General features: G+C 40.2%; 1 gene segment (V, D, J or C); it reads right to left on the minus strand.

The window, feature by feature from the left end:
• Positions 1 to 287: 287 nt before the first annotated feature.
• Positions 288 to 949, minus strand: LOC118576477. The segment is given in 2 exon segments: positions 288 to 700; positions 799 to 949. Coding segments are annotated over 2 exon segments (564 nt in total).
• Positions 950 to 12,502: the final 11,553 nt, after the last annotated feature.

Consider the following 12,502-nt stretch of genomic DNA (forward strand, 5'->3'; position numbering starts at 1 on the left):
ATATGGTGTAGGCTGCTAGAGAAAAACAGTTCATATCAACATGTACATTAATATACTAGTTCACACTTACTCAGGAAATCACACATGGAAAGAGAGAGAGAGAGAGAGAGAGAGAGAGAGAGAGAGAGAGAGAGAGAGAGAGAGAGAGAGAGAGATTGAATAAAAAAAATTTGACACTTCCAGTATTACTACAGAGCATACCAGCAGAGAGAATCCTTGAGATGGTTACAGAGAAGCATCCCAGTTACAGAGGATTCCAACCTTGTATGCCTCTCTGAACAGGCTCTTCAATTGCCTATATCTCTGAGATCCAGTTGCTCCCTGCTGGTCCTGATCACCCTGCAGGGAGGTTTGTGTCTGAGCTCACAGTAGAATTGTATCACTGTGACTATGGTACAGTAATACATGGCTGTGTCCTCAGAGCTCAGCCTGTTCTTTTGCAGGTACAGCATGTTCTTGCCATTCTCCCTGTAGATGGTGAATCGGCCATTGACAGCATCGGCATACTTGATGTAACCACTATCACCACTAATGTATGCATATGCAACCCACTCCAGTCCCTTCCCTGGAGCCTGGCGGACCCAGCTCATGTAATTGTTACTGAATGTGAATCCAGAGGCTGCACAGGAGAGTTTCAGGGACTTTCCAGGCTGTACTAAGCCTCCCCCAGACTCCACTAGCTGCACATCACACTGGGCACCTGCAAACAGAGAATTCTGTTCAGAAAAGTGTCACAGAAGACAAATTTTCTCTTTCTTATGTCAACACAGCACACAGTATCTTCCTTAATATAATTACCTTTTATAATAAGGACAAAGAAAAACCAGCTGAGCCTCAAACCCATGGTGAGAGTTCTGTGTTCAGTGATAATCACTGAGTGAGAGGATTTGGAATCCAGGGCTGGGCTCTTCTGCTTGAGCTGCAAGGTCAGGGCAGGGCTGGTTTTCATGAGCCCAAAAAAGCCTTATTTGCATAGTGTCTGGTTATATCAAGCACTGGATTTAGACCCAGGGAGGAAGGCAGTGCTCATAGAATATATAAGACATCAAAGACATTGATGACAGATATAGAAATAGCCCCAGTTTTGTAGTTCTCTATGGAACCTTCCCTTACTTCATTTAGTTATCTTTGTGCAGGTGCTCAGAATATGCTGTATTTTAACACTATTGTGTCTTCTCAGAGAAAGTAAAAGCACCACACACAGGTGTGTGTTTCTATCTAAGAGCCCAGTCTTTCCCACTGTATGAGCTGCACACAGATTCTCCCATACATGGATCTGGGTCAGGGTCACATCACCCTGGAGAGGGTAGCAGAACTCCTTGATTGTGACCTGAGCACTTTGGAATTATCTGAATTTCATATATTTATGCAACAATGCTGTCATCAGGACATAAGAAAATTACAGATGAGACCTCCCTTGTCACTGCCTCTCTCCTGCCTTGTGGTTGCTATGGAGACATTCCTGTCTGCAGCAAACTCATTTGCTCTGCACCATGAAATTCTCTCTGTGATTCCTTTAAACTCCCAGTTTCCATTATCTTCTTCCATCCTCACAACAGGAAACACATAATTGTCTCATGTTGTGTTAGGAAATTTTTCATCCCCTAATTAATATAATTTGCATACCTGGGGCTTTTAATTAATTTTTAGAAAGACATTATTTTTTAACCAGTTCTCTTGTTTCCTTCCTACTCATTCTCATTCTCTCACCACACCCCACTTTTCCTTTCCCAGTCCAGCACTACCCTGGGCAAGTTCCCAGTGCCCCACACTAAAGATGCTTTCCCTTCCTAGGGCTAATGTTCTACTTCCATAAATGGAAATCAGATGCCAGCACACCTAACACACACAATCTAGGTTCTGTATATGAGAGAAACAGGCAGTGTTCATCCTTCCCAATCTTGGTTACATTGTTTGGCACATTGATTTCCTGTTCCATTCGTGTTCTTCCAAGTCTCAGAGAACACTGAGGAAGAGGAGGCAGAAAGAATGAAATAGGTGTGCTTGAGGAAGAGTGCTGTGACATTCTGTCTCCTGGACATGACATGGGGCTCCCATTCACGAGCTCTTCATGCCTGTTGTTTCCATGTAATCTGTATCGAGAAAAAAACATTAGTGTAGATTATTTCCAAGTCTTACCCCATACTGAGGCGCTGTCAGATATAGATAGTTTACAGAGATACTCCATGCAGGAACATTCCAAGGATAAATACTTTGCACAAATTTCATGACAAGCTAGCCAAGGAGGTCAGTGTTTGGTCTGATGGACACACCTTGTGTGAGGTCTATAGTGAGTGTGAAGCTCATCCAAGACTCATGGCTCACTGACTATTCCTGACCTTTCTATCTTACTTGAAACCTATACTGTGAACTATGAAACCCAAATGAGGCTCTGACTTGACTGTAGCATGATTTTTTTTTCGAGACAGGGTTTCTCTGTGTAGCTTTTTGCCTTTCCTGGATCTTGCTCTGTAGACCATGCTGGCCTTGAATTCACAGAGATCTGCCTACCTCTGCCTCCCAAGTGCTGGGATTAAAGTCCTGTGTCACAACCACCTGGAGAGGCAGCCCAGATGTCAGGAATCCAGACCTGCATGCCCCTGTGTTCTTTCTTAGTGGGATTCTCACATCTCTCTTTTTCACTGGCCCCTTATGGACATAAGTACATCCTGCTCATGACTAGGCTCATACTAATATGTCCTCAGTGTGTATTGCTGATATAGTAATACAGGGTTGTATCATCAACTTTCAGACTGTCCATTATGAGCTACAGAGTGTTCTTGGAATTGTCTCTGGATATGGTCAGTTGGTTTTTGACAGAATTTACTTATTATTTTCTGAACAAATGTGAGATCCACCTCAGAGAGAGTGCATGTAGTAATCACTGAATGTAAATCCCGATGGCACAGAGGGGAGTTGCTGTGGGATGTTCTCTATGCTGTGAATGTGTTGCTCTGAATGGTGGGTTCCTGGCGTGTGTGCTTGACCTGCAGTATGGAGGGGATGAGGCGTCTCCATTCTGGACATTATGCTGGTGCTGCATGGTGGATATAGTTTTTGCTAGTTAAAAAAATGAGGACCAACCCCCAGCTACCGACCACCTGGGAACTCCCATCTGGACCAGAGGTGAGTGCTTGGGGTTATAGTCAGAGAAGCAACTGTGCCTGGGTCCCACTGATGGACACAGGCCATCCTGGGAGGACCAGAATAACTTGGCCCCAGTTTCCTGCCAATTGGCGGGCCCTATAGGAACGCTCCCCTTTTCCAAGATTGCAGGCAGACCCTGCAGTTTCCACAACCTGCCCCCACACCCATCTGCCAGAGACACCAGCCACTTCCTGAGAATCAGAGACCAGCCCAAGCTTCCTTCCTTCCCTGGAAATCCCATCTGGACCAGGGTCCAGAGGAACTCCCATCTGGACAAGAGGAGCTCCCATCTGGACAAAATAAGGAGACCCTAGGGACTTCCTGAGACTCAGAATCCAATCCCCAGCTCCTATCTGGCCAGCACTCTCATCTGGACCAGGTCTCCCATCTGGCCCAGAGAGAGGCTCCCTAAATCTGTTAGCTCTCTCTGGACCAAGTATACTGATAAGACCAAAAAACAAACCCAAGAGGAGATGGGCAGACATGAAGGCAGAAGTACATACAACAAAATAAAGAGCAATACAGCATCACCAGAACCTAGCCCTTCTCCAACGGTTAGACCTGAACATCACAGAATGGAAGAAGAAGAAGAAAACAACCTTATAAGTAACATCATGAAGAGGCTAGAGCCTTATATAGAAGAAATAAAAAATAAAGTGGAGGAACAGACAAACAAAAAATGGGAATAATGCTATAAAATACTAGAAATGACAATAAAGCAGAAGAAAATAATAAGTCCTTGAAAGAAAATCATGAAAAGGCAACAAACCTGACAAAGGAAACAGTCCAAGACCTGAAGAGGAAAATAGAAAAAATAAAGGACAATTAAAGCAGAAGAAAACAATAAATAAATCCTTGAAACAACATCATGAAAAACAAGGGAGACAATCTAAGACCTGAAGAGGGAAATAGAAAAAAATGAAGAAGACACTAGCAGAAGGAATGTTGGAAATAGAAAATCTGAGTAAACAAACAGGAACTTCAGAGGCAAATTTAACCAACAGAATGCAAGAGATGGAAGTGAGGACTTCTGGTGTTGAATATACCGTAGAAGAAATAGATTCATCAGTCAAAGAAAACACTAAAACCAACAAAGTCATGACCCAAAATGTCCAAGAAATGTGGGACACTATGAAAAGACCAAACCTATGAATAATAAGGATAGAGGAAGGAGAAGAATACCAACTCAAAGGCACAAAAAATATATTTAACAAGAACATAGAAGAAAACTTTCCCAACTTAAAGAAGGAAATGCCTATGAAGATACAAGAAGCCTATAGAACACCAAACAGATTAGACCCCCCAAAAAGTCCCCTCAGGACATAATAATTAAACAACTAAACATACAGAATAATGAAAGAATATTAAGGGCAGCAAAGGAAAAAGGCCACATGACTTATAAAGGCAAACCCATCAGAATAACACCCGAATTGTCAATGGAGACTTTGAAAGCCAGAAGGACCTGGACAGATATAATGCAGACACTAAGAGACCATGGATGCCAGCCTAGACTAATATACCCAGCAAAACTTTCAATCATCATAGATGGAGGGAACAAGACCTTCCAAAACAAAACCAGATTTAAACAATACTTATCCACAAACCCAGCCCTACAGAAAGCACTAGAAGGAAAATTGCAACCTAAGGAAGGCAGATACACCCTCCAAAACACAGGCAATAGATAACACCACAGAAGTAAACCCCAAAGAAGAGAAGTACACACATACTACCACCAAAAAATAAAAATAACAACAGGAATGAACTATCACTGGACATTAATATCCCTTAATATCAATGGACTTAATTCACCCATGAAAGGACACAGACTAACAGAATGGATACAAAACAGGACCCATCTTTCTGCTGTATACAAGAAACACACCTCAAATTCAAAGACAGACACCTCCTAAGAATAAAAGGCTGGGGAAAGACTTTCCAATCAAATGGTATTAAGAAGCAAGCTGGTGTAGCCATCCTAATATGCAGCACAATAGACTTCAAACTAAAATCAATCAAAAGAGATTATGAAGGACATTACAAACTCATCGCAGGAAAGATCCACCATGATGAAGTCTCAATTTGGATCATTTATGCCCCAAACACAAGGGCACCCACATATGTAAAACAAACATTACTAAAGTTTAAATCACATATAAAACCCCACACATTAATAGTGGGAGACTTCAACACCCCACTTTCACCTCTGGACAGATCGGCCAAATTGAAACTTAACAGAGACATAATGGCCTTAACTGATATTATGGCTCAAATGGACTTAATTGATATCTACAGAACATTCCACCCAAACAAAAAAGAATATACCTTATTCTCAGCACCCCATGGAACCCTCTCTAAAATCGACCATATACTTGGCTACAAACCAAATCTCAACAGATACAAAACAATTGGAATAACCTCCTATGTTCTATCAGACCACCATGGTTTAAAGTTAGATTTCAACAGCAGCAAAAACTACAGAACTCCTAAAATCTCATGGAAACTGAATAATGCTCAACTGAATCACCAATGGGTTAAGGAAGAAATAAAGAAAGAAATTAAAGACTTCCTAGAGATCAATGAAAATGAATACACCACATACCCAAACTTATGGGATACTATGAAAGCAGTGCTAAGAGGGAAATTCGTAGCACTAAATGCCCACATAAAGAAGTTGGAGAAACCTCACACTAGTGCCTTGACAGCACACCTGAAAGCCCTTGAACAGGAAGAATCAAAGTCTCCCAGGAGGAACAGATGCCAGGAAATTATCAAATTGAGATCTGAAATCAATAAAATAGATATAAAGAGAACAATACAAAGGATTAATGGAACAAAGAGTTGGTTCTGATATAGATATAATGGGATGAAAGGGTAGATTAATGAACTTACTTCTAAAGAGCAACAACTTGTTTAAAATGTTTTACATTGGTATAGATTTTAGTCTATTGATACAAACTTAAAGTTAATTTTGTTATACTGTGTGCATATTTCTACTCATGTTTAAGGTATTATGTTTGTATAGCTCATTTTAAATTGTAATCGATAATTAAAAATAGATTAATAATTAGTCATCTATGATAATCATACTCATAGCCATGTTACTTAAGTCTTCTACATATACATGGAGATATTTCAGATAGATAGGTAATCTTCAAATTCTTCAAAGACCTACAGAATATGGCATTTAAAATACTTTTAAAATTTAGACTTTCTGAACAGTGAGACATGTCTGCTCCTGGCAGCACCAATTTACTTCAGAGAGGAGGATGGGCATTGAAGACACTTCATATCTTATATTCACCTTTGCAAAAATAGCCATTTGAGCAAGAAACTGTTCTTGCCTGGACTGTTTGATCGACTGGACATGCAGGACCCATAGAAAGATGACCACTAAACTTTGCTTGACAGCACGGTCCTTCAGGTTCCTGCCTCACAGAGGAAACTGCCAGACATTCTACAGGACACTGAGAGAAGTGACCGAGAGACTCTAGCCCTGTGGGCTGAAGATAGATGCCCCAACTTTACAAAGGAACATTAGGTGACTGTCCAGGCTGCCAGCTGTCTCTGTCTACTCCTGCAAGACTCCCGAAAGTTGTTTGCATCCTTCTCCCGGTTCTCAGGTAATATTATATCCTTCTGAGGTCTTTGATGTGGTTGAAGACTAGATAGTTATAATTGTCTCAGTTATAATAAAAGATAAGTTAGATATAAAACCTTGGATTCACAAATATAAGATAGAATATCTTCTTTAATATTGTAACTATAATTCTTGTTTGATAATTGTTTTGTTATATGTAATTGTACTATGTAAAAGTTAAAACCTTCCTTAAAAAAAAAAAGAAAAGGGGAAGTGCTGTGGATATCACTCTGTGTAAATAAAGTTCTGATTGGCCAGTGGCCAGGCAGGAAGTATAGGCAGAACAAGAGAGAAGAGAATTCTGGGAAGTAGAATGTTGGAGAGAGACACCGCCAGCCGCCGCCATGAAAAGCAACATGTAAAGACACCAGTAAGCCACAAGCCATGTGGCAAAGTATAGACTGACAGAAATGGGTTAATTTAAGAGAGAAGAAGTAGATAACAAGCAGCCTGCCACAGCCATACAGTTTCTAAACAATGTAAGTTTCTGTGTGCTTTCTTGGTTGGGTCTGAGCAACTGTGTGACTGGTGGGTAAGAGAGATTTGTCCTGACTTTGGGCCAGGCAGGAAAACTCTAACTACATGGTTCTTTGAGAAGATCAACAAGATAGACAAGAGCTTATCCAAACTGACCAAAAGACAGAGAGAGCGCATCCAAATTAACAAAATCAGAAATGAAAAGGGGGACATAACAACAGACAATGAGGAGAATCCAGAGAATCATCAGGTCATACTTCAAAAACCTCTACTCCACAAAACTGGAAAATCTAAAAGAAATGGATAATTTTCTGGATAGGTACCACATACCTAAGTTAAATCAAGACCAGATAAACCATTTAAAGAGTCCAATCACCCATAAGGAAATAGAATCAGTCATTAAAAGTCTCCCAACCAAAAAAAGCACTGGACCTGATGGTTTCACTGCAGAATTCTACCAGATCTTCAAAGAAGACTTAATACCAATACTCTTTAAATTGTTCCACACAACAGAAGCAGAAGGTATATTACCAAGCTCCTTCTATGAGCTACAATTACCCTGATTCCTAAACCAAACAAAGATGCAACAAAGAAAGAGAACTACAGTCCAATCTCCCTCATGAACATTGATGCAAAAATACTCAATGAAATTCTGGCAAACAGACTCCAAGAACACATCAAAACAATTATCCACTATGATCAAGTAGGCTTCATCCCAGGGATGCAAGTGGTTTAACATACGAATGTCCGTCAATGTAATATACCATATAAACAAACTCAAGGAAAAAAAAACCACATGATCATTTCACTAGGTGCAGAAAAGGCATTTGAGAAAATCCAACACCCCTTCATGATAAAGGTCTTGGAGCAATCAGGAATACAGGGAACACACCTAAACATAATAAAGGCAATCTACACCAAGCCAACAGCCAACATCAAATTAAATGGAGAGAAACTCAAAGCAATACCATTAAAATCAGGAACAAGGCAAGGCTGTCCCCTGTTCCCATACTTATTCAATATAGTACTTGAAGTTGTAGCCAGAGTTATAAGACAACATAAAGAGATTAAGGGGATAAAATTGCAAAGGAAGAAGTCAAGCTCTCCCTATTTGCAGATGACATGATAGTATACATGAGGGACCCCAAAAATTCAACCAAGGAACTGATACAGCTAATAAAAACCATAAGGAAAATAGCAGGATACAAGATCAACTCAAAAAAATCAGTAGCCCTCCTATATACAATAGACAAACAGGCTGAGAAGGAAATCAGAGATACATCACCTTTTACAATAGCCACAAATGATATAAAATACCTTGTGGTTACTTAAACTAAGCATGTGAAGGACCTATATGACAAGAACTTTAAGTCTCTGAAGAAAGAAATTGAAGAAGATGCAGAAAATGGAAAGATCTCCCATGCTCATGTATAGAAAGGGTTAACATAGTAAAAATGACCATCTTACCAAAAGCAATCTACAGATTCAACACAATCCCCAAATTACCAACACAAATCTTCACAGATCTGGAAAGAATGATACTAAACTTCATATGGAAAAACAAAAAACCCAGGATAGCAAAAGGAATTCTGTACAATAAAACAACCTCTGGAGGCATCACCATCCTCGACCTCAAGCTCTAGTATAGAGATACTATAATAAAAACAGCTTAGTACTGGCATAAAAATCGACATATGGAAAAATGGAATCAAATTGAAGACCCTGACATTAACCTGCACACCTAGGAACATATAATTTTTGAGAAAGAAGCCAAAACTCTACCATGGAGAAAAGAAAGCATCTTCAACAAATGGTGCTGGCATAACTGGATGTCAATGTGTAGAAGGCTGCAAATAGATCCATATATGTCACCATGCACAAAACTTAAGTCCAAATGGATCAAAGACCTCAACATAAATCCAGCTACTATAAACCTGTTAGAAGAGAAAGTAGGAAGTACTCTTTAACGCATTGGCACCAGAGATCACTTTCTAAATATAACACCAGTGGCACAGACACTGAGAGAAACAATTAATCAATTGGACCTGTTTAAACTGAGAAGCTTTTGTAGAGCAAAGGACATGGTCAACAAGACAAAGCGACAGCCTACAGAATGGGAAAAGGTCTTCACCAATCCCACATCTGACAGAGGGCTGATATCCAGCATATGATGGAGAGGATGTGTAGCAAGGGGAACTCTCCTCCTCCCCTGGCGGGAATGCAAGCTTGTATAGCCACTTTGGAAATCAATATGGTGCTTCCTTAGAAAATTGGGAATCCATCTCCCCCAAGACCCAGGTATACCACTCTTGGGCATATACTCAAGGAATGCTCAATTATACCACAAGGGCATTTGCTCAGCTATGTTCATATCAGCTTTGTTTGTAATAGCCAGAACCTGGAAACATCCTAGATGCCCTTCAACTGAAGAATGGATAAAGAAAATATGGTACAATAAACAATAGAGTACTACTCAGCAGAGAAAAACAATGACATCATGAGGTTTGCAGGCAAATGGATGGATCTAGAAAAAAATCATCCTGAGTGAGGTAACCCAGACTCAGAAGGACAAACATGGTATGTACTCATTCATAGGAGGACACTAGATGTAAAACAAAGATGACTAGACTGCTACAAATCTCCAGGGAGGCTACCTAGAAAACGGGACCCTAGGAAAGACACTTGGATCACCCATTGACAGAGAAATGGATGGGATCTACATGAACAACCTGGACAACAGTGGGAGTAATGAAGGGCAAGATTTGAGGGAAAGAAAGCTTAGGGGAGCAGGAGATCCTGGCTGGATCAAGAATAGAAAGGGAGAACGAAGAATATCAGACCATGATAAATGAAGACCACATGAGAACAGGAATAGGCAGAGTGTTTGGGAGGTCCCCAGAAATCCACAATAATTTATCCTTGTAGACTGCTGGTAGTGTTCGAGAGAAAGCCTGATCTGACCTAGTTTGGTGATCAGATGACTAAACACCCTGACAGTCGTCTTGGAACTCTCATCCAATAACTGATGGAAGTGGATGCAGAGATCCTCAGCCAGTCCCCAGGTGTAGCTCCAGGTGTCCAACAGTTGAGAAAGAGGAGGGACTGCAAGAGCGTGAATTGTTGAATCCAAGATTGCAAAAAGCACAGGGACAAATAGCCAATTGAATGGAAGCACATGAATTATGAACCAACGGCTGAGGAGCCCCCAGCTAGATCAGGCCCTCTGCATAAGTGAAGCAATTGAATAGCTTGATCTGTTTGGGGGCACCCAGTCTGTGGGACCAAGACCTGTCCTTAGTGCATGAGCTGGCTTTTTGGAACCTTGGGCTTACACAGGGACAATTTGCTCAGTCTAGAAATAGGGGACAGGACCTGCCTGTACTGAATCTACCAGGTTTAAATGAATCCCCAGGGGTATCTTGGTCCTGCAGGACAAGGGAATGGAGGGGAGGGGCTTGGGGGAAGTTGGTGGTGATGGGGGCAGGAGGGGGGAGGACAGGAGAACCCATGGTTGATGTATAAAATTAAAACACATAATAAAAAAATGAGACAGACAGAGAGAGAGAGAGAGAGAGAGAGAGAGAGAGAGAGAGAGAGAGAGAGAGAGAGAGAGAGAAGATATTTCTGGGCTATATGCTGCTGGATGGAAGCATAGACCCACTGCTTATGACAATCTGTGGGACAATGGTTCCCAGAGCTGGCTGTAAGCCTACCAAACCATGTTGGCAAGCTGAGCTGGGTGGAGCATGCTGCATTTCAAAGCAACAGATTCACAATAAGACAGATTCAGATGAGATAAGCCTCTAAACTGTTTACAATATATGTAAAAATATGTGTAGATTTGAAAGAGAGAAAAAAAGAAATATATGCCATTATACAAAAATATAGCTTTTCAGTCTGGTCTACCAAGCGAGATCCAGGGAAGGAATAAAGCTACACAGAGAAACCCTGTCTCGAAAAACATATATATATATATATATATATAATGTCTTTAAAGAGAAAGTAAAAATAATATGACAAATAAGCCACGTAATGATGGATGTCACACAGGGTATCTGGATTGTCTAGTCTTTGACATTTTTAACTGCAGAGAGATATTTAATTATAAATGCAGATGAGTTAAACCAATATGTATATTTTATAGGTAGCTTGACTTCAAAATGTGGATCTAAGGATATGTTGCTTTGGAAAGGAGGCTCTGCTTTTGTTAACACAGAAAGCATGAGGCTATGGATTTGCTCCAGATTAAGATACATCAGGTTTGACCAGCCAAGGCCCCCCTGAAATGTCTCCAATGTCCCAGATGATCCAACATCCAGAATGGTTTCAAGGCAACTGGCTCAGACAATACAGTCCCATGGACTACCACATTAGCCTAAAATTTTTTTGAGTCTCCATAAGATACAGGACCCTCACCCATCAGAAAGTAGTATGAAAAACTATGCCCAAATTCCCAAATATACCAACCTGGCTTTGGAGATGGAATTGGCTCACTCCTTCCCTTAACCCAAGCATATTGCTAAAAAAAAGTTAAGAGCTTCTTCTGTTCCATATCATAAGAGCCCTCTGGTGTGTGATAGAGCAAAACCAGTATTTTTATTTAAAAACAGGTCAATAATGAATACAATCTCTTTCTAAAGAAGAAAAGGTGATAGTTTAGATATGATAGCATGAAAAGCTAGATTATTGAACCTAATTTTAAAGAACAACTTGTTTAAAATGTTTTACATTGGTATATATTTTAGTTTATTGATACAAATTCTGAGTTGGTTTTGTTCTACTATATACATTTCTACTCTTGTTTAAGATATTATGTTTGTACAGCTCAAATAAAATTGCAATGTATAATTAAAAATACATTAATAATTACTCTTCTATGATTGTCAAAATTACAGTCACGTTAAATTTTCTGGGTATTCATAGATATAATTCAGTTAGGAAGGTAATCTTCAGACACCTCAAAGACCTACAGAATATGTCATTTAAAATATTTTAAAAATTTAGACTTTCTGGACAGTGAGACATGTCTGCTCCTGGCAGTACTGATTTAGTTCAGAGAGGAGGAAGGGCATTGAAGATCCTCCATATGGAGTTTATCTTCTTCTTGACAAAAATAGCCATTTGGTCAAGAAACTGTTCTTGCCTGGACTGCTTGATCAACTGGACATGCAGGACCCATAGAAAGGTGTCCAATGAACTTTGCTTGGCAAAATGGTCCTTCAGGTTCCTGCTTTACAGAGG

Source organism: Onychomys torridus, unplaced genomic scaffold (assembly GCF_903995425.1).
Source record: "Onychomys torridus unplaced genomic scaffold, mOncTor1.1, whole genome shotgun sequence".
Classification (NCBI taxonomy): Eukaryota; Metazoa; Chordata; class Mammalia; order Rodentia; family Cricetidae; genus Onychomys; species Onychomys torridus.